The sequence below is a fragment of the Heterodontus francisci genome, chromosome 1 (assembly GCF_036365525.1).
Source record: "Heterodontus francisci isolate sHetFra1 chromosome 1, sHetFra1.hap1, whole genome shotgun sequence".
NCBI lineage: Eukaryota > Metazoa > Chordata > Chondrichthyes > Heterodontiformes > Heterodontidae > Heterodontus > Heterodontus francisci.
Genome location: NC_090371.1, coordinates 74672803 through 74696676, shown reverse-complemented (window position 1 = coordinate 74696676; position 23874 = coordinate 74672803). Strand labels below are relative to the sequence as shown.

The following is a 23874-nucleotide window of genomic DNA, read 5'->3' as shown; positions in this document are numbered from 1 at the left end:
TATTGAGACATAGGTTTATCTTAATCTTAAACACTATTAAATTTTTTAATAAATAGTTTTTTTGTTGTTATCTAGAGATACCTGGTTTGGTCTGTTTTATTCTGGGGAGGTTATTAGGGTTTAATTTGGCTATTTTCCAGTTGGGTGGGAAAACCTTAATAAGTTGCGACCTGTGGAGTGATGGGACTGAATTGACAGTGCATTGCTCCCACCTTGATCATAACGATAGGGTAGACAAAGAAAAGCTATTCCCATTAGCTGATGGTGCAAGGACTAGGGGACACAGATTTAAAGTTTTGGGCAAGCGATACAGGCAGGAAATTTTTTTTTTAAAAACACAGCAAATAGTAATAACCTAGAACTCACTGCCTACGAGAGTGGTGCAAGCAGAGACAATGAATGATCTCAAAAGGAAATTGGATGGGCACTTGAGGGAAATAAAACTTACAGGGCTACAGGGATAGAGCCAGAGAATGGGACTGACTCTACAGAGAGCCAGCATGGACTCGATGGGCCGAATGGCTTCCTTCTGTGTCATTATGACCGACATCACAACCGTGCTCAAAGAGTAATCTTGCAGAAAACCTGCTGGTTTAAGAAAAATAAGAACAGTAACTTCATTTTATTCATCCTAAAATGGTTGGTGTGGGCTTAATACCAGATGTAAGCGATTACCCGAAGACGCAATTAAATCATGTTCTTATTGATAACAGATTTGTTTTAGAATGAGTGATATTATTTGTAACAAAAACATTGAGATGCAACATTGTAGAAGCTAAATGCTACCCAAATGAAACTGAAATATTGAGTTTTATGTTTTATTTGGGAAAACATTAATTTTCAACAATCTTTTAATGGCAACAGGATCAAGGTTAAAATGAATACTGTAGCAAAGATACAGTAATGTTTCCGCCAAAATACACTAGATACAATAACACCCATTATATACATTTAGTTCTGATATCAGTGCCACAATATAAAAAGTACAATATAAAGTATAGCTCACTTTGCGGTGTGCTTAAATTATAACTGTTATATTAACAAGGCACAATGAAGCAATTTGATACAATTTACAGTATTATACAGTATAGGTAAGGCTGTTCATGAACCAACTCAGTAGTCAAAATCTCAATTTTAAAAAAAGTAAAAGATTGAAACAAGCAGATTGATCAATGTATGGAAACACAGAAGTTGCACACTGAGAACTACCATATACCGCATACAACCAATAAGAGACAGATTGCATTGCCTATCCAAAAAATAAACTTTTGTGGTATATAACATTCTCTAATGACAGACTTTTATATGATGTAGAAAAACTGAAATGGATGAGGGTTTGCAAAGGTTCATTATACTTTCTGTAAATAGATAATGGGGGTGGGAAAGGAGGAGGTTGGGGTGCTTTCAGAAGTCTTCCATTTCTAAAAGGAAAGGAAACAAATGTTCTTGGTTTTCTGGTCTGGATTCGTATTTGAAGCTGAAACTCAAATGTTCATCCATATAACTTATAGCAGGTTTATAGTTTTCTCCTGGAGAAACAAAAAAAGACAACTATCTAATCTTTCATTTTCCTCCAGGTATTGTAATATATTGGTACAGTTGAATAAACACAGCTGATGAACTGCTGTTAATCAATTTCATCCATTCACTTCTATTGTATAAGCACACCCCAACCCCTAAAAAAATTTTGATCAATAACATTTTGGTACATTATAGTTGGCATACTAAATCTATTCAATACTGTCAAATTCTATCTATAAGTAGCAACAGTCTAGCCACTGTTTGTATAAAAAAGGCAAGTGGCTTTTGCTTAAAAAGTGATTTCTGATTATAGACCACTTTATTTGCATTTATACAAAGCTCAAACTGCATATTCAGTGGATTCAACTGAAAGATGGAAGATATTGCTACAAAAAACATTTCAGTTTATCCAGATACAAGGAAAGCTTTCCAAAGGTAGATTTTGTCCATGCAAAGTTGTGTAATTTTTCCAGTGTATTATAAATATTCAAAAGCACATCTTTGAGAAAAGGCTAAACAATCAAACAGGCCTTCATTTGGCAAAAACTGGCAAAGGGAACAAACTTGACAAATACAACAAATAAATTAAGGGGGAAAAAAAGGATATACATTGCAAAAACCAAAAATAAATTCCAGTTCCCAAAACAATTTTGGGTTAACATTCTGCTTACTTCCCTGGTTTCACAAAATTATTGATGTACATTGAGATTTTATACCCAAATAGAAACAAAGCAGGCGCCCAAAAACAATTGTCCCGGCAACTTCAATCTAATCTGCCGAAGACAGAATCTGAGCAATAAGCACAGGCACAAAGAAAAAAATCTACTTCATATTTTCCTGCATGCGTACAATTTAGAAGGGGAAAGAACAAGTAGATAGTGTAATAGACAAAGAAGTGCTGAACAGAGAAATTGTTAAATACATCAAAGCAGTTTACTCTTCAGTTAAGTAGTTTGGAAATTTCAACAAACATCGCAAAGAAAACTGCAGCTTTGAAAAAGCTGACATGCCTCCTAGTGGTGGGCTATACGGATAGTCAAAGGCCTGGGAGCTGGTTACCCTTGAAATGGGAAAAAAAATATACCTTTACATCAAAACAAAGTACGTACAGTGTTAAATACAGATGTACCATTTATTTTGTTTCCATCTGATACCTAAGGAGCCATTCAATAACATATTTTCATAAAACCTACAACTTTGAATATTAAACAAAAACAGAAAATGCTGGAAATACTCAGGTCAGGTTGCATCTTTGGAGAGAAAGTATTTCAGGTCTGTGACCTTTCAACAAATCATCTGATTGAAAGGTCATAGACCTGATACATTAACTATTTTTCTCTCCAGAGATGCTGCCTGACCTGCTGAGTATTTCCAGCATTTTCTGTTTTTGTTTCAGATTTCCAGCAGCCACAGTATGCTCCTGCAACTTTGAATATTAATTTGTTTGTTCAGGAGTTGCATTTTACATGTAATCTTTACAAGTAGTTGATGACAGTGAGAGGTTGTTGATTCAATGTTTTATCTCAAGGTAACTACAAGCCAGATTTAGACCAATTAATAGTCATTAAATTTATAATTTAAAAAAAAACTAATCACTTCAGTGTCTTCCAAAGATCAGACCAATTTAGAAACTGGATCAGTAAACGTATTCAACTCAGAAGGTTGCAGTAACATTTTACAGTAAAAAAAAAAAGCAGAAATAGGCTTACTGCAACTTTAACCACAACCATATGGCACAAGAGAACACAAATCAGTAGTCAGATTCTGCCCATCACTGAAAGCTATTCAGGATCATAGGAAATTAGTTCTAGCCAATAGCTGGACTGAAACCAGAATACATAATTGTAAAACTAAATAATTTCAGGAGAGTGGCACAGCATGAAATGTGATTAAAGAAAAATGGAAGGGCAAAACTAGAAATTAAAGCATGGCTAATTATCCACAGCAGATCATAAAAGGGTGCTTGACAACAGGAACGGAATAGATTTACTTGATCTGAAATATTAACCAACCATGTTAGATATCATTCACGTACAAAGTAGAATTTATTCTATTGTTTAGAGGAAAAAAAATTATTGCTCTTCAGGCATCATGGGATCATCATAGTTAAGGGTTATATCTATTTCCTGGAAATAATACAATAAACTACATTCAGTTGCAAACTGGCCAGAGGAGAAAAAAAAAGTTAAGCACCATATTTCTTTGTGCTTTAAAGAATCAGAGGCTCTTTAGCATATTCTTTGACAGTAGCATTTCAGGACTGAGATGGCACTGGTAAGCCACAAGGGCACTTAGGACTTCAACCCAATAAGTTACTGCCTTGTTGTTGTAACACACTGCAATGAGGGTGCATCATTTCTTTGGTGTAAAGTATTTGATCCCCTGAACTATCACATCGAGGGTCTTACTTATTTAAACTTGGAAGTGGGTAGAGAACGAGAAGAGAAAAAGTAAACCATCTAAAATAAAGCACAAGACATCCAGAATTAAAATGCAGTATGGAACAAATACCATAATCCACAACATTCAAGTGGTTGTGTTGCAGACATCCAGCATTGGTCTTAAGTCACAATAGAAACAGTAATTTAGAATGTTCTCAAAGTTTATAACTCTGATTATGGAGAAGTTGTTATATTCTAAGATTTTGCATCACTATCAAATAGTTTATTTTGGATTTTAATAATTTGCCATTAAAGATGAGATGTTGGTAACAGGGAATACATTATTTTCTATTTCACATACCTGATATCAGCATGAAGCTTTTCCAGTTTGTTTTGATGCAAAGTAAAACTCTGCCCCACTGCCTCATGCTTAAATGTTGAAGAGCACTCTCTACCATACAGACGTATATATGTATGCATAGCTCAAGCTGCTCAAACTAACAGATCATGTGCTGATGATGGATAAATCCAACGATGAGGCAACAGTGCCAAAAAAAGTGCTCATTATCCTGTGACTTCAGATTACTTATGAGTACCAAGTTAATTCAATGTGTGCCCACTAGGAGCTGGACTGAGACTATCCTAATCCTATCAGTTCAAGCTGATTTTCAGCCCAGGTCTTAAGATCAAATGCCCAATGAAATACTTAGATTAAAAAAAATACTAGCTTTCTTCCCTGCCCTCCTGAAGGGAATGAAATGCTCAAATACAGACAATGGAAGACAGTAACCCTCCAGAACTTAAAGTGATGCTTTTCAGGTGTGAGCTTAGACAAGAGTTATTTGATGAAATGCAATCCTGTTCTCACTCAATGTCCACACATGACCGCTCCAGCAGGGCTCAATGGATAGCATCAAGGCAAGAATCCTAGTTGATTTTTCTCCCTCCACCTCTGTAGCCAGGGTTGAAGAGGTGAACTATAGTACTAACTGGTGCTTCAGCTGATATCAGCTAGCTCAACATAGACGGGTAATAAAATTTGGATGTAGGACCTACTGCTGCAAAAGTCACGTCAGTACCCACTAGGCTAGGGGCAACCAAGCCTTTGTTTTAGTGTGTGACCTACATGTCTGCCAGGAGTTTTGGGGACCCTGTATATTCTCGTACAAGCTGCTGAAACTAATAGATCAGTGTTTTGACAGGAGATTCTGACAACGAGGCAATAATGCTAAAAACAAAAAATCCCCACAAATTCAAACATAAAAAGCAAATTAAGTGAGCACAAATAGGATGATAAATTTGCCAAGGCTTCAAGGGCTGCATTGAGGGCTCAGTAGCTGCAAGTATCTCTAGGGTTAGTTTGGATACAACTGCAGTAGACCAGTGAAATCAGTCTGTTTAAATAGATCTTATTCCACCAGCAACGTCAACAACTATTATTTGAACAGCCACTGAACACTGCCAATCTTTTCCACCGATGAGATGCAAAAAACTATTTGAAAGCTTGTATTGTCATTTATTAAAACATTGTAAATCTGGTCTGTTTCCTAATTTTTAGCTTTCTACTTATTAAATGGGGGGGGGGGGGGGAACATCCATTGTATTTGCAAACCCAAATATAAATTTTCACTATTTGAGTAAGGCTAATTCTAAAGATGAGTTTAAACTGCCCAAAAAAAAAAGCTTGTAAAATATCTACAATGAATTCACTCGAATTGAGTCATGCCATTTCCCTCCACCATGTAAACCTCCTATAATATAAACAGCACCAGTAATGAATTAATGCTTGTCTTTACATTTTGGCAAAATCAGCACTGGTATTTGGCTTTGAAACTGTTTTGTGCCAACCAACAAGTACACAAATGCCTATAAACCAACTTTAGGCCTAAATAGTTCAGGAAATCAAGGTCACTGAACCAGTGGTTCGGATTTTAGCCCTACCAACATAAGCACAGTCTTTTTGGTTAAGAGACCAATTGCAGCTTCAAACATTTTGCTGAACAAAATTAGAAAACAGAAGCATTGAAAACAAATCAACTCAAACTCATGAAACACACTAAGCTGGTGTCATAGTCATGCAAAACATTCAAATTAAACTCCTGCAACATTATTTTGGTAAAGCACTACACCCAAGAACAAAATGTTAAGAGGGAAAAAGAAAATCTATGCTATAACAAACCTAGATCTTCCTCGTCATCTGGCAAATTCTCCATTGACCCAAAGCTCATTGAAAGATTTGTAGAGACTGGAATGCGGGGCTTTATAGACTGCCTACGTAATGTGCCAAATGGGAAAGTTGAAGAAAGACGGCTGCTCTGATGAAACAGTGTGAAGACATCAGTGTTTGGAGACCTTGGTTGCCTTTTGAGCATCTTCTGTGATACTTTAGTCTGTAAGATTTTTATCTCATCTACAATTTCACAGGCTTTGTTCAGAGTGGTTATGGAACCACCACCTGGTATTTGAAGCTCTGGAATCCAGCGCAAGTATCGCTGGCCCCAGATTTTTAAAGCAGGACCATCATGCAGAGGAAAGAGCAGTCCATGGTGATCAATTGGTTTACTGCGCCAATTTTCATCAAACATTCTGTAGTTAACTGAATGGTCTTCAGCTGTGAATGTCCACTTGCTTATTTTTTTGCCTAGAAAAGTTATCAAGTGATCAGTCTCCTCCCTCAAAAAGCCTTTTTTGGGTGAAGGTCTAGAGTGATAGGACGGACTTGATGGCAGGGACATCTGGCGTTGCGGCTGAGAAAAAGAAATAGCTGATTAGTGAAAATCAGATTATCCTTACATATTTTTAATCTGACAGAATAATTGCTCTGCTCCAAGAAAGTATAACTGAACAGACTTTTAAATCTTGGAAATGGACAGTAACAATGTCAAATAGTAAGATTCACATGCATGAATAGTATACAAGACCGAGGCACAGCAAAATCTAGAACTGTACAGAGTAGAGAAATGTGGCATGAAATAATTTAAGCTGTTGAGCCATACAGTAACAAAAGATATGTGCATTTTATTCTTTCAAGCAAAATCAGCCAAATTAAATCAGCATGGCATGCACACAAGCAAATTTCAGGGGGGTAAATTTCACTCATACGGTAAATCACAATATTAAACACCAACTGTGATTTGAATTTTTAATTAAACAAATTGTTTCCATTTCTGCCCAGCCCTCTACCAATAAAATAGCTCAGAAAGCTGTAGTTAACTACACATTACAAGTTACTTAAACCAAACCAAACGGACAAAATTGAAGTTACACAGAAACCACATGGCAGAAAATATATATATTTTGCAACATCAGCATGATGTTTTCCTTCTTTCCCCTCTATCAGAAGGCTCCAACATTGTTCTTGGATCCGATTCCATGGACAGTACCAATTCTCCAAAATCTTGACCAAAGGAGCCATTCTTTATGCGCGAGCCCAGACTAGAGTGTCGGCAAGATATTTAACTGGGAGGAGAGGGGAAAGAAAAGCAGTGAAGATTGTTCCCCTTGTCACTCATCCAAGGTCAGCTAATCAGCAAAGATCATAGGGCAACCTAGATGTTTTCTGGTCTATTTGGCTAAGTTCCACATTTATTCATTCAGCTTGCGTTTGGGGGGTAAGGAAGAATCCAAATGACAAATTTTATACAAAGAAGTAAAAATGTTTCTTCTAAGCAATCTAATTTTGGCCCTGCATTTCTCCATCAATTGACATTGTACAAAGGTAATATTTTGAGTTTTATAAATAAGAGCACAGAGTACAAAAATAAATAGGCTATGATTAGGTCACAATTAAGAGTACTGTGTGCAGTTTTAGGCATCCGACTGAAGAAAGGACATAAAAGACTTGTAGAGAGTGTGCAGTGTAGATATTCCCTGGTATCAACCTGGCGTAAGAGACAAGACTTGAGATACTGGGACTATTTCTACCAGAACAGAGAAAGCTAAAAGTAGTTATAGATTTATTAAAATGAAATAATTTCAGAAGGCAAAGTAAGTAAGTTTACTTTCTCTGGTGGGAATTCAGTGCTGGAGAATTAGCACTGAATAATGGGCTGAATGGCCTTCTGTCCCATAAGCTTCTATGGAAGGGATTCTAAAAAGGTGGCTTGATACGGTGTAAATGAATAAACATGGTTTATGCATCCACTGCAAATATTACAGCTTTAATTAGGATGATTACATATTTGAACAGCAGCTCTTGGAATTTAGGCACCACTCTACATGTAACCGAAATGCAAGTTTCTCCCACATGCACCCTCCCAAGTTAGTAGATGGGTGTGATCAAAAATTGAAGACCTTAAAATACCTCCGGTATATCCAGAAAATTTTCATGGACAATCTCCAAGCAGTTCAGTGCAGGGTCCTTTGATGATATGAAGAAGGCAAATTTACTCAAAGATGACAAATAAAGCTTCTATAAGAATATGCCACTACTCTCAACGTTAATCCATACATGGCTACTTTATGGTGGAGCATTATTGCAGGGAGAAACGATCATTGCAGGTATAGCATTGCTTCCTAATTAGATATACTTGATCTAGGCTCTTTTTGCTAGGCTATTTACAGTAGGTAGTGTTTCACACACAAATAAAATAACCTCTACTGACTGCCCAATTGCTCAAGTCATCAATATTTACCCCAATTACTCTAGCCCGTGTGGTTTTAGTTTTCTTTTCAAATCACTAGCTTTTTGTTTGCACTTGCCAATTGCTCCAGACAAGTCCTCTGTTGCAGCAAAGTTATAAGAACTGTACTGGTGGACAAACTGACTATGAGAAGGCAGGAGTAGTCATTTTTAAAAATAACATCTACAAAATTTGAAATTAAGAGTTTGCACATGCTTTTGTTTCAAGAGTCTGAATTGATCCTGGTCTCAGACGAGATCTCAGATGAAGGGGTGACAAATTAATCCTGGTTAAACCCCCATTTTACAGAAAAAAATGTAACAGTCAAACGATCTTTTGAAAATTGCAGGCATTAGCAGTAGATAAGCTATGTAACTCAGTGGGGTGCCCCCCTCTACTCCAAGAAAATATTGACTTTGGACTAGGTCACTCACCAACAAAACTTTTCCACAGCACTGAGCAGGAACTACAGGATATGCACATTGTATATTCACAGAAAAAAAAATCTAGATAAAGAAATTAACTATACCCTGATTTTAAGAACACACAATCCCAAAGTAAAATTTAGAAGAATTACCTTAATGCGTTGGGTTCTTCTAACCTTATCTGTTTTTGGCTTTCCAATGTAAAGTGGATTATAAAAGAGTGCTTGAACAGAGTTCTCAAACTGCACAGACCATTCCCACACACTGGGAAGTTTCAATGACCTGCTTAACATTCGCCGATCTTCATCAAGCTGCCAAAACAAAGAAAGCAGCATTTGACCTGGCTGGCAAAATAACACATCTTCAACAAGAACAAACTATTTGGATAAGGACAGGAACAAGATCCATACAAGACAGTATCTCTTTATATTGCTCTGCAGCACAAAGCAAAATAAGAGTGCAAAATATTGCCATTTGCACTAAACATATCTGCTAAATTCTAAATGGTAACGTGCTGTCTATCAATAGCAAAAATCAGGAGATTATGAAGTGCAATTTTTATAATTTATTGAAACATTCATGAATAAAGCATTGGCATTCACAACTATAGTTGTGAATAGAAGGGGGACGATTTTTTTTTTTAAATGTTGCAATGTTTTATTTTATAGAATCAGGAAATTTTCCAGCCCTAAAGGAGAACATTGGACCTACTGTGCCTCTGAACACCTATCCACTCAACTCCCATTCACTTGCCCCTTTCTATAACCTTTTAATATTTATCCACTCCCTCTTTAAAAGTCCTTACCATAGAAAAGTTACAGCACAGAAGGAGGCCATTCAGCCCATCGGGTCTGCGCCAGCTGATAAAACTAGCCACCTAATCTAATCCTACCTTTCAGCAAATGGTCTGTAGCCTTGCAGGTTACAGCAGTTCAGGTACCTTTTAAAAGAATTAAGGGTTTCTTCCTCCACCACCGATCTGGTGGGTGAATTCCAGACACCCACCACCCTCTGGGTGAAAAAGTTTTTCCGCATGTCCCCTCTAATCCTTCTACCAATCACCTTAAATCTGTGGCCCCTGTCAATTGACCTCTCCGGTAGTGGAAACAGGTCCTTCCTGTCTATCTAGGCCCCTCATAATTTTGCACACCTCAATTAAGTCATCCCTCAGCATCCTCTGTTCTAAGGAAAACAACCCTAGCTCATCCAATCTTTCCTCATAGCTGCAATTTTCAAGCCCTGGCAACATTCTTGTAAATCTCCTCTGTACTCTCTCCAGAGCAATTATGTCCTTCCTGTAATGTAGTGAACAGAATGCAATACTCCAGCTGTGGCCTAACCAGCGTTTTATACAGTTCCAGTATTACATCCCTGCTTCTGTATTCTATACCTTAGCCAATAAAGAAAGCATTCCATATGCCTTCTTCATCACTCTATCTACCTGTCCTGCCACCTTCAGGGACCTGTGAACATTAACTCCAAGGTCTCACTTTTTCTACCCCTCTCAATATCCTTCCATTTATTGTATATTCCCTTGCTTTGGTTTGCCCTCCCCAAATGCATTACCTCAACACTTCTCTAGATTGAATTCCATTTGCCACTTTTCCGCCCACTCAACCAAACCATTGATATCATTCTGGAGTCTACAGCTATCCTCTTCACTGTCAACTACACAGCCAATTTTTGCGTCATCTGCAAATTTCCCAATCATGCCTCTCACATTTAAGTCCAAATCATTAATATATACCACAAACAGCAAGGGACCCAACACGGAGCCCTGTGAAACACCACTGGAAACCACTTTCCATTCGCAAAAACATCTGTCAACCATTACCTGGCCCTGAGCCAATTTTGGATCCAACTTGCCATATAGCCCATGGGCATTCATTTTACTGACCAGTCTGCTACATGGGACCTAGTCAAATGCCTTATGAAAATCCATGTAGATCACATCCACTGCATTACCCTCATCAATCCTCCTTGTTACTTCCTCAAAAAATTCAGTCAAGTTAGTAAGACACGACCTTCCCTTAACAAATCCAGGCTGACTATTCCTGATTAATCCAAGCCTTAAGTGACAGTCTATCCTGTCTCTCAGAATTGGTTCGAATAAGTTACCCACCAGAGGCTTATAATTATTTGGCCTATCCCTCGCACCCTTTTTAAACAAACAATGGTACAATGTTCGCAGACCTCTAGTCCTCTGGTACCTTCGATTGTATCTAGCGAGGATTTGAAGATGATAGCATCTGCTATTTCCTCCCTGGCTTCCTTTAACAGCCTGGGATACAATCCATCCAGCCCTGGCGATTTATCCACTTTCAAGGATGTCAGGCCCTCTAGTACTTCCTCTCTCATTATGCTGATCATATCTAATATTTCTCACTCCTCTTTTACTTCAATCTCTGCATCATCCCTCTCCTTTGGGAAGACAGACAAAAAACTCATTAAGAACCCTGCCCACATCTTCTGCATCCACACATTAGTTCCCTTGTACATCTCTGATAGGCCCTACCCTTTCCTTAGTTATCCTCTTGCTCTTCGTGTATTGATAAAACATCTTTGGGTTTCCCTTAATTTTACCTGCCAATATTTTTCATGTTCTCTCTTTGCTTTACTAATTTCCTTCTTTACATCACCCCTGCACTTTCTATACTCCTCTAGGCTTTCTACAGTATTAAATTGTTTGTGACCGTCATGAGCATTCTTTTTCTGCTTATTCTTACCTGTTATGCTTCAAAATAACCAGCGGGCTCTAGATTTGACCATACCACCCTTTATCTTTGCGGGGACATGTCTACACTGCCTGTAGAATCTCGCTTGTGAATGCCTCCCATTGGTTTGCCATTGATTTTCCTTCAAGTAGCTACATCCAACAAACATCTGCAGGAAGCGTCACCGGCTGCAGAAGCTTGAGCTCCAGGTTTCAGAACTCGAGCGGCGGCTGGAGTCACTGTTGTGCATCTGCGAAGCAGAGGACTATGTGGATAACACATTTAGGGGGGTGGTCACACCGCAGGTTAGGAGAGTGCAGGCAGAGAGGGAATGGGTGACCACCAGGCAGTCTAAGAACCAGGCAGGCAGTGCAGGAGTCCCCCGAGTCTATCTTGCTTGCTAATCGGTTTTCCATTTTGGATACCGGTGAGAACGAGGGTTCCTCGGGGGAGTGCAGCCAGAGCAAAGTCCGTGGCACCACAGGTGGCTCAGCTGCACAGGAGGGGAGGAAGAAGAGTGGAAGAGCAATAGTGATGGGGGATTTGATCGTCAGGGGATCAGACAGGCGTTTCTGCGGCAGTAAACGTGACTCCAGGATGGGGTGTTGCCTCCCTGGTGCCAGAGTCAAGGATGTTATGGAGCAGCTGCAGAACATCCTTCTGGGGGAGGATGAACAGCCAGAGGTCATGGTTCATATTGGCACCAATGACATAGATAGGAAGAGGGATGAGGTCCTGACAGCAGATTTTAGGGAGTTAGAAAGGAAATTAAAAAGCAGGACCTCAAGAGCAGCAATCTCAGGCTAGTGAGCATAGGAATAGGAGGATTGATCGATTGAACACTTGGCTGGAGAATTGGTGTAGGAGGGAGGACATCAGATTTCTGAGGCATTGGGACCGATTCTGGGGCAGATGGGACCTGTACAAGATGGACGGCTACACCTTAACAGGACCGGAACCAACATCCTCACAGGGAGATTTGCTCATGCGGTTGGGGAGGGTTTAAACTAGCATGTCAGGGGGATGGGAACCTGAGGGGTAGCTGAATTTGGAAGGAAGTAAAGCTGGTAACAGGAGGTAGAAAAGTAGCAAGAGACATTAGAAGGCAGACGAAACAAAGGCGAGCATTAACTAGGCTTAGAATGCAGAATGTCAAGACAACAAGGTTAAGGGCACTCTACCTGAATGCACGCAGCATTCGCAACAAGGTAGATAATTTAAAAAGGCACAAATATAGAGGTAAATGAGTATGATCTAATTGCCATAACAGAAACGTGGCTACGGGGTGAGCAAGACTGGGATCTGAATATTGAAGGATATTTGACATTTAGGAAGGACAGGCAAAAAGGAAAAGGAGGTGGTGTTGCACTGATAAGAAGGGATCGAATCAGTACATTAGTAAGGAAGGAACTCAGATCAGAAGAACAAAATATGGAATCTGTTTGGGTGAAGCTAAGAAACAGCAAGGGGCAGCAAACATTGGTAGGAGTTGCTTATAGGCCAAACAGTAGTGGTAGTGTGGGGCATGGCAATAATCAGGAGATTAGAGAAGCATGTAGAATTGGTAATACAGTAATCATGGCTGACTTCAATCTGCATATAGATTGGGTAAACCTAATAAGCACTAACGCTGTGGAGGACGAGTTTCTGGAGTGTGTTAGGGATGGTTTTCCAGAGCAGTATGTTGAGGAACTGACTAGAGAACAGGCTATTTTAGATCTAATATTATGTAATGAGAAAGGGCTAATTAATAATCTTACTGTAAAAGAAACTTTAGGCATGAGTGACCATACATTCCTTCAAGGCACAAAAACCCTAAAAGTAAAGGCAGTTAACAGTGGATAACAAAGGAAGTTAAGGATTGTATAAGATTAAAAGAAAAGGCCTATAAAGTTGCTCGAAATATTAGTAAACCTCAGGATTGGGAGGATTTTACAATGCAGCAAAGGAGGTTGAAGAAACCGATAAAGAAAGGGAGAATAGAATATGAATGTAAGATAGCATAAAATATAAAAACGGACTGTAAAAGCTTCTATAGGTACGTAAAAAGGAAACGTTTGGCTAAGACAAATGTGGGTCCATTGCAGGCAGAGTCAGGAGAATTTATAATGGGGGATAGAAAAATGGCAGAGAAGCTAAATGATTAGAGTCATAGAGTTATACAGCACAGAAACAGACCCTTCAGCCCATCGTGTCCATGCCGGCCATGAAGCCCATCTATTCTAATCTCATTTTCCAGCACTTGAAATGCCGTAGCATACAAGGCTGTGAGTGAAATGCTCATCTAAATACTTAATGTTTGAGGGTTCCTGCCTCTACCACCCCTTCAGGCAGTGTGTTCCAGATTCCAACCACCCTCTGGGTGAAATTTTTTTTCCTCAAATCCCCTCCAAACCTCTTGCCCCTTACCTTAAATCTATGCCCCCTGGTTATTGACATCTCCGCTAAAGGAGAAAAGTTTCTTCCTATCTAACCTATGCCCCTCATAATTTCGTATACCTCAATCAGGTCCCCCATCAGCCTTCTCTGCTCTAAGGAAAACAACCCTAGCCTATCCAGTCTCTTCATAGCTAAAATGCTCCAGCCCACGCAATATCCTGGTGAATCTCCTCTGCATCCTCTCCAATGCGATCACATCCTTCCTACAGTGTGGCGACCAGAACTGTGCACAGTACCCCAGCTGTGGCCTAACTAGAGTTTTATGCAGCTCCATCATAACCTTCCTGCTCTTACAATCTGTGCCTTGGCTAATAAAGGCAATTATCCCATATGCCTTCCTCACCACCTCATCTACCCGTGCTGCTGCGTTCAGTGATCTATGGACAAGTACACCAAGGTCCCTTTGTACTTCCTAGGGTCCTACCATCCACTGTATATTCCCTTGCCTTGTTAGCCCTCCCAAAATGCATCACCTCACACTTCTCAGGATTAAATTCCATTTGCCACTGCTCTGCCTATCTATATTGTCCTGTAACCCAAGGCTTTCCTCCTCACTATTTAGGACACCACCAATTTCCGTGTCATCTGCAATCTTACTGATCATACCTCCTATATTCATGTCTAAATCATTAATGTACACTAGAAACAGCAAGGGCCCCAGCACCGATCCCTGCGGTACACCACTGGTTACAGGCTTCCAATTGCAATAACATCCCTTGACCATCACCCTCTGCCACTTGCCACTAAGCCAATTTTGGATCCAATTTGCCAAATTGCCCTGGATCCCATGGGCTCTTACTTTCTTAACCAATCTCCCACGCAGGACCTTATCAAAAGCCTTACTGAAGTCCATGTAGACTACATCAACTGCTTTACCCTCATCTACACACCTCATCACCTCCTCAAAAAATTCAATCAAGTTTGCTAGACATGATCTCCCCCTGACAAAGCCATGCTGACTATCCTTGATTAATCCCTGTCTCTCCAAGTGGAGATTAATCCTGTCCTTCAGAACTTTTTCCAATAGTTTCCCTACCACTGATATTAGACTCACTGGCCTGTAATTACCTGGTTTATCCCTACTACCCTTCTTGAATAATGGTACCACATTCCCTGTCCTCCAGTCCCCTGGCACTTCTCCTGGCCAGTGAGGATTTGAAAATTTGTGTCAGAGTCCCTGCAATGTCCTCCCTTGCCTCACATAACCTGGGATACATCTCATCTGGGTCTGAGGATTTAGTCACTTTTAAGCCCGCTAAAACAGCTAATACTTCCTCCCTTTCAATGTTAATTTGTTCAAGCATATCACAATCCCCCTCCCTGATCTCTACACCTACATCGTCCATCTCCACTGTGAACACAGATGAAAAGTAATCATTTAAAACCTCACCTACATCCTCCGGTTCCACACAGAGGTTGCCACTTTGGTCCTTAACAGGCCCTACTCTTTCCCTGGTTATCCCCTGGCATGGATTGGTTAACAGGCAGAAAACAGAGAGTAGGAATAAATGGTCATTGTCGCATTGGCAGGCTATGACCAGTGGGGTACTGCAGGGATCAGTGCTTGGGCTTCAGCTGTTCACAATATATATCGATGATTTGGATGTGGGGACCAAACGTAGTGTTTCCAAGTTCACGGATGATAAAACTAGGTGGGAATGTGCGTTGTGAGGAAGATGCAAAGCAGCTTCAAGGGGATTTGGACAGACTTAGTGAGTTGGCAAGAATGTGGCAGATGGGATATAAAGTGGGAAAAACGTGAGGTTATCCAATTTGGTAGGAGGAACAGATGTGCAGAGTATTTCTTAAATGGTAAGAGATTAGAAAGTGTAGATGTACAAAAAGGACCTGGGTGTCCTCGTCAATAAGTCACTGAAAGTGAACATGCAGGTGCAGCAAGCAATTAAAAGGCTAATGGCATGTTTGCCTTTATCGCAAGAGGATTTGGAGTACAGGAGTAGTGAAATCTTGTTTCGATTGTATAGAACCTCGGTTAGACCGCACCTGGAGTACACTGTGCAGTTTTGGTCCCCTTACCTTAGGAAGGATATTATTGCCATAGAGGGAGTGCAACGAAGGCTCACCAGACTTGTTCCTGGGATGGTGGGACTATCCTATGAAGAGAGATTGGGGAAACTGGGCCTGTATTCTCTAGAGTTTTGAAGAATGAGAGGTGATTTCATTGAAACCTACCAAATACTGAAAGGGATAGACAGGGTAGATGCAGCTACAATGTTTCCCCTGGTTGGGAAGTCTAGAACCAGGGGACACAATTTCAAAACAAGGGGAAACCACTTGACAGAGATGAGGAGAAATTTCTTTACTCAGAGGGTTGTGAATCTTTGAAATTCTCTGCCTCAGAGGGCTGTGGAAGCTCAGTCATCGAGTATGTTTAAAGCAGAGACTAACAGATTTCTAAATACAAATGACAAAAGGGGATATGAAGATAGTGTGGGAAAAGGCATTGAAGTGGATGATCAGCCATGATTGTATTGAATGGTGGAGCAAGCTCGATGGGCTGAATGGCCTACTCCTGCTCCTATGTTCTTCTATCTCCCTCTCACTACTTGGAAGTCTATAATACACTCCTAGTAGTGTGGCTGCCCCCTTTTTTTTTAAATTTCTGAGCTCAACCCATAAGGCGTCATTTGATGATTCATTTAGCATACCATCACTCTTGACCATCATTCTCCAGTTCTCACTGGATACAGGTGTAGTGCCAGAGGATTAGAGAACTGCTAACGTACCTCAGTTTAAAATGGGAGCGAGGGACAGACCGAATAATTACAGACCAGTCAGTCTAACCTCAGTAGTGGGCAAATTATTGGAATCTGAGAGACAGGATAAACTGTCACCTAGAAAGGCACAGGTTAACCAAGGATAGTCAGTATGGATTTGTTAAGGGAAGATCTTGTTTGACCAACTTGATCGAATTTTTTGAAGTAGAAACAAGGAAAATAGATTAGGGTAGAAACATAGAAAAGTAGGAGCAGGAGTAGGCCATTCAGCCCTTCGAGCCTGCTCCGCCATTCAATACGATCATGGCTGATCATCCAAACTCAGGAACCTGTTCCAGCTTTCTCCCCGTATCCCTTGATCCCATTAGCCCTAAAAACTATATTGAATATAGTTCATGATTTGGCCTCAACTGCTCTGTGGTAGAGTATTCCATAGTTTCACCACTCTCTGGGTGAAGAAATCCCTCCTCATCTCAGTCCTAAATGGCTTACCCCTTATCCTTAGACTATGACCCCTGGTCCTGGACTCCCCTGCCATTGGGAACATCCTTCCTGCATCTAGTCTGTCCAGTCCTGTTAGAATTTTGTAGGTTTCTACAAGATCCCCTCTCATTCTTCTAAACTCTAGCGAATACAAGCCTCATGGACCCAATCTCTCTTCATATGTCAATCCTGCCATCCCAGGAATCAGTCTGGTAGTGCAGTTGATGTGGTCTACATAGATTTTAGTAAGGCTTTTGACAAGGTCCCACATGGCAGACTGGTTTAAAAAACAAAACCCATGGGATCCAGGTAAATGCAGCAAGGTGGATAAAAAATTGGCTCAGTGGCAGGAAACAAAGGGTAATTGGTAACGGCTGTTGTAGCAAACGGCTGTTTCCAGTAGTGTTCCACAGGGCTCAGTACTGGGTCCCCTGCTTTTTGTGGCATATATTAATGATTTGGACGTTACTGTAAGGGACGTGATCAAGAAGTTTGCAGATGACACAAAGTTTGGCCGTGTGGTAGATAGCGAGGAGGATAGCTGTAGGAAGATATTGATGGTCAGATGGGCAGAAAAGTGGCAAATGGAATTCAACCCGGATAAGTGTGAAGTGATGCATTTGGGGAGGTCAAACAAAGTAAAGGAATACACGATTAATGGGAAAATACTGAGAAGTGCAGAGGAAGCAAGGGACCTTGGAGTTAATGTCCACTGATCCCCAAGATAACAGGACAGGTCAATAAGGTGTTTAAGAAGGCATATGAAAGCCTTTCCTTTATTAGCCAAGGTATAGAATATAAAGCGCAGGGTTATGCTGGAACTGTATAACTCATTGGTTTGGCCACAACTTGAGTACTGTGTGCCGTTCTCGTCACCTCATTACAGAAAGGATGTAATTGTACTGGAGAGGGTACAGAGGAGATTTATGAGGACGTTGCCAGGACTGGAAAAATGCAGCTATGAGGAAAGATTGGATAGGCTGGGGTTGTTCTCCTTGGAAAAGAGAAGGCTGAGGGGAGATCTGATTGAAATGTACAAAATTTTGAGGGGCCTAGATAGAATGGAGGTGAAGGGCCTATTCACCTTAGCAGAGAGGTCAGTGACAAGGGGACATTGATTTAAAGTGCTTGGTAGAAAAATTAGAGGGGAGATGAGGAAAAACTTTTTCACCCAGAGAGTGGTGATGGTCTGGAACTCACTGCCCAAAAAGGTAGTTGAGGCAGAGACCATCAACTCATTCAAAAGGAGTCTGGATATGCAAGTCAAGTGCCGTAATCTGCAGGAATACGAACCAAATGCTGGAAGGTGGGATTAGAATGGGTGGACCGTTTTTCAGCCGGCACAGACACAATGGGCCAAGTGGCCTCTTTGTGCCTTAAACTTTCTCCTCACAGCTGTTATTGATTCCTTAATAATGCTACACCCCCTCCTTTTTATCCACCTCTCTATCCCAACATGTTGAGCTGCCATTCTTGCCCCTTTTTAAGCAAAGTTTCCATTATAGCAATGGTATCGTGTTGTCATGTGTCTATCTGTGCCCTCAGCTCATCGGCTTTATTTTCTATACTCCTTGCAGTTAAATAAACACCTTTTAACACTGCAAAATTCCTGTGCTGCACACATTTTAACCTTTGCTTCTTCTTTCTTTCAGAGTCACTCGCTAATTTTCTGCCTCCCGTTCCCTGCCCTGAAATTGTCCTAATGCTTCCACATCCCCATCTCCCTGCCAAACTGGTTTAAACCATCCCCAACAGCACTAGCAAACCTTTCTGCAAGGATATTCATCCCAGTCCTGTTCAGGTGTAGACCATCCGGCTTGTACAGGTCGCACCTTCCGCAGAACCGGTCCCAATGTCCCAGAAATGTGAAGCCCTCCTTCCTGCACCATCTCTCTCGCCACACATTCATCTGATGTATTCTCCTATTTCAATACTCACTAGCATGTGGCCTTGGGAGTAATCCGTAGATTACTACCTTAGAGGTCCTGCTTGCTAATCTCTTTCCTAACTCCCTAAACTCAGCCTGCAATATCATATCACTCTTTCTTCCTTGATCGTTGGTACCAATGTGGACTATGACCTCTGGCTGTACACCCTCGCCCTCCAGAATGCTCTGAAGCCTCTCGGTGATATTCATGACCCTTGCAACAGGGAGGCAACATACCCATCCTGGAATCATGTCTGCAACCACAGAAACGCCTGTCTGTTCCCCTAACTATAGAATCCCCTACCACTATTGCTCTCGTCTTTTCTCCTCCCTCCCTGCACAGTTGAGCCACTTGTGGTGCTCTAGTCATGACTCTTGCTGCACTCTCCAGAGGAACCCTCTACCCCATCAGTACTGAGAACTGAATACTGGGTGGAAAGTGGAATAGCCTCTGGGGACTCCTACACTACCTGCCTTGTCCTTGTCTGTCTGGCAGCCACCCAGTCCCCCTCTGCCTGTGCTCTTAAGCTCCAGGGTGACTACATTCTTAACCGTGCTATCCACATAGCTCTCAGCCTCACGGATGCTCCACAGTGACTCCAGCTGCCGCTCTAGTTCCAAAACTCAGAGCTCAAGCTTCTGCAACCGGTGACACTTGGTGTCCATGACTTCCCACATACCACAAGAGGCACATTCCACTTGGCCGAGCTACCCTGCCATGCCTTAGACTTTACAAACTAATTATTGCTAGCCTAATAAGTAGAATAACTTATCGGATACTTGCCAATCAGCTTTACGGGCAGCCTTCTGGTACCTAATCCAAGTGATCATTTTTCACACAAGCCTAGGTAGACAGTATTGCAGAGTATTTGCCTGTGTGGAACATTGCAGCCAAGCCGAGTCAGGTTGGCACTCAATACACACACAACTTCACGTTGAAAGCTTGGAGATGGTAAAGCCAACTGCAGTAACCCCAGTGCACATAATCATCCTCATAAAAAGGTTTCATCTAGCTCTATCTACTCCATTAATGTAGAGCAGAATAATTGATTTTATTAGATTGCACACCTTCAGAGTTCCTAACCTCCAGTTCTCTCACTGCAATAGTTGAATCAATACATTATTTTTTCCTTCAATAAAAGGAATGGAAATCTTGGACAATTTTCCTCAACAGGCACTGTTGAACAGCACAGCATACCAGAAATCAGTAGAATGTCTGGACTCCCTGGTAGTCCTCAACATGGGGGGCAGACTTGGGTGTTGGCACAGGGAAAGGAAGATCATGCAAGTTGGGTCTTAAAGGCAGCAGCACCAATAAGGGGCAAGTACAGTTAAAGCCCCATGGGAGAACCATAAGGACTTTAGGTTTTCTTTTTGCATGTAATGGATCCTGACTGGGACCTCTGAATTTTTGGCACATTTTAAATTTACATATGCAAGAAGCTACAAGTTGCATGTTGGTCTTCACATTGTGGGCTAGAAATATGGTTATCCCACTTTGAGTGAGGGGCTTGCAATTAGTGACTTGCCAGAGTAGGTTCCGTCGAAGGTGAGCAACAGAAATTTGGTGCCCCCACCTCATTACCATAATTATAGCGTAAGACTGCTGGTTGCCTCTGCACTCAGAAGGGGGCCGAACAGCACTGTGCTGAGGGCATGTGGTGCAGCCAGCCTGCTGTACTTAAAGGCAGTCTATCCCTCTTAAAAGGGAAGCTGCACTGAATAATAATGTTACAATTTAAAACATGGAAAATGGAATATCAGGGCAGAGGGTTCCAGAGTGACAGACATAGTACTGGAGGTATTAGTAGTGGAGATGGGCAGGAGGAGACGTGCCATGGCTCCGTGTAGGGCCAGGAAGCCCTCAAGGCGCACCCTCAGAAGGGACTGGGAGCAGGTGGCCAGGGAAGTCAGTCAATTCCAGGCCCCTGGGATCCAAGGGACTTGGCAGCAGTGCCAGAAGGATTCCAATGATCTCACACGGGTGGTCTGGTTAATAAATGCATTTTCACATGACATTTCCTACCCACCAAACTAGCAACCTCTCAGTGCTCAATGCAACACACTCCCATTGCTCCCTGGCACCCAGGACTCATGCCCAACATCAAGATACTCCACTTTACCCTCACGCAGCCTCTATATACCTCCAGCTATTCAGCTATGGCAGGCACATCACCCAACAAAAGTGCGACAGAACCACTGATATTCTGTCCTCTCGCTTGCAGGACAAGGTGGCACAAAATAGAAGAGAGCAGAGCAGAATGAGCAGGGGACAGGCTGCATGCATCTCCTGAGTCCTATGGAGGAGATGGCTATCATCATGGGGCCAGCTGTGACAGCTGGTGGCATCCGTGATTCAGAACACATCGAGGGTGATGATATGTTCCTGCCTTATACCCCTTCTCAACTTCCACGCACCCTTGTCCTGCTATCTGGCATGAGCAAGCTGTTGTTGGTGTGACCAAAGACTTCTTGCTTCCCACCCCACGCCACTTCCCTCCACATCATCTTGAGTTCCTGCTTTAGCACAGCCACAGCAGCCCAAGGAAGAGAGCTATTTACAACACCAATGCCCTGTACAGTTGCAGCAAGACTTCCCTACTTATATACTCCATTGCCCCTTGCAATAAGAGGACAACATTCCATTTGCCTAATTATTTGCTGCACCTGCATGCTAACTTTGTGATTCATGCACAAGGATACAAAGATCCCTCTGTACCACAGCATTTTGCAATCTCTCTCTATTTAAATAATATTCCATTTTTCTATTCTTCCCTCCAATGTGGACAAACTCACATTTTCCCACATTATACTCCATCTGTCAAATATTTGCCCACTCACTTAACCTATCTATAATCGCTTTGCATACTCTGTCCTCCTCACAACGTACTTTCCTACCTATCTTTGTATTGTCAGCAAAATTGGTCCCTTCATCCAAGTCAATATAGATTATAAATAGTTGAAGCCCTAGCATTGATCCTGTAGCATCCCACTAGTCACAGTTTACCAACCTAAAAATGACCTATTTATCCAACACTGTTGCCTGTTAGTTAGCCAATCCTCTATCCATGCTATCCAGATGACCTCCAACACCATGAGCTCTGAGATTGTGCAGAAACTTTTTATGTGGCACCTTATCAAATGCCTTTTGGAAATTCAAATACATTACATCTCCTGGTTCCCCTTTATCCACCCTACTTGTTACATCCTCAAAAGAACTCTGATAAATTTGTCAAACATGCTTTCCCTTTCACAAAACCATGTTGACTCTGCTTGATGATTTTCTAAATTCCTTGATAATGGATTCCAGCATTTTCCCCAATGACAGATGTTAGGCTAACTGACTTATCGTTTCTGCTTTCCGTCTCCCTCCTTTCTTGAATAGAGGTGTTGCATTCCCAATTTTCCAATCTGTTGGGACCTTTCCAGAAACTAGGCAGTTTTGGAAGATTGCAACCAATGCACACTATCTCTGCAGTCAATTCCTTTAAGACCCTAGGATATAGGCCATCAGGTGCAGGGGACTGGTCAACCTTTAGTCCCATTAGGTTTCTTAATCACCATCACGAGAGAAAAAGTACAGTTTTAATTTCCTCCTTCCCTTTTGCCTCTTGATCAACTATTCTTGGGATGCTTGTGTCTTCCACTGTGACAACAGATACAAAATACTTGTTCAAAGTCTCAGCCTTTTCCTTGTTTCCTATTATTAATTCCCCAGTCTCATCCTCAAAGACACCAATGCTTACTTTAGCTACTCTTTTCCTTTTTATATGCTTGTAGAAGCTTTTACTATTTGTTTTTATATTTCTTGTTAGTTTATTTTCATACACCAACTTTTTTTTTTTAAGCCATCCATTGCTGGTTTCTAAAATGTTTCCCAATCTTCTGGCCGACCACTAACCTTCACAGCATTGTCCACCTTTTCTTTCAATTTGATACCATCCTTAACTTCCTTAGTTAGCCATGGAAGGTGCATCCTTCTCGTAGAATCTCTCTCAACGGTATATATCTTTGTTGAGAGTTATGAAATAGCTCCTTAAATGTCTGCCACTGCTCATCTACCATGTTACCTCTTAACCTATTTTCACAGTCCACTGTATCCAACTCTGTCTTCATACCTTTCTAATTGCTTTTATTTAAATTTAAAACACTAGCTTCAGACCCAGGTTTCTCACCCTCAAACTGAATGCGAAATTCTATCACATCATCATCACTCTTGCCTAGAGCATCCTTTTCTATGAGATCATTACATATGATCAGGTCTAAAATAACCTGTTCCCTGGTTGGTTTCACAATATATTGCATTATGATCCTGTAGTTTTTTTTTCCAGGAGGTATGCAGTGTGCCTTTAAGGCTGGAAAAGGATCAGTACTGCTTTATGGCAGCAAGTTCCAGGGACTGAGTCAAAGAATGCATTCGCTTTGCCGTAGGATACAGCCATTTGGAGAACAATGACAAAGATACAATGTTATTAGATTTATTAGAATTAGAACATTACAGCGCAGTACAAGCCCTTCGGCCCTCGATGTTGCGCCGACCTGTGAAACCATCTGACCTACACTATTCCATTTTCATCCATATGTCTATCTAATGACCACTTAAATGCCCTTAAAGTTGGCGAGT

The 23874-nt window shown here is 41.2% G+C and overlaps 1 protein-coding gene across 3 annotated transcripts in view; it reads right to left on the bottom strand.

Annotated features, from left to right (window-relative positions):
- Positions 1-245: 245 nt before the first annotated feature.
- mtmr12 (myotubularin related protein 12) overlaps positions 246-23874 on the bottom strand; it is a 112711-nt gene continuing 89082 nt past the window's right edge. Inside the window, exons 15-18 of one of the 3 annotated variants that reach the window (XM_068031960.1) lie at positions 9102-9260; positions 8206-8262; positions 6082-6649; positions 246-588 (exon numbers count right to left, since the gene is read on the bottom strand). In XM_068031960.1, coding sequence (XP_067888061.1) covers positions 356-588; positions 6082-6649; positions 8206-8262; positions 9102-9260 — 1017 coding nt within the window. In that variant the 3' untranslated portion in view covers positions 246-355. Of the gene's footprint in view, positions 589-846; positions 1530-6081; positions 6650-8205; positions 8263-9101; positions 9261-23874 lie in introns of those variants that run through there. The other 2 variants (XM_068031980.1, XM_068031970.1) reach the window with 2 other exon arrangements.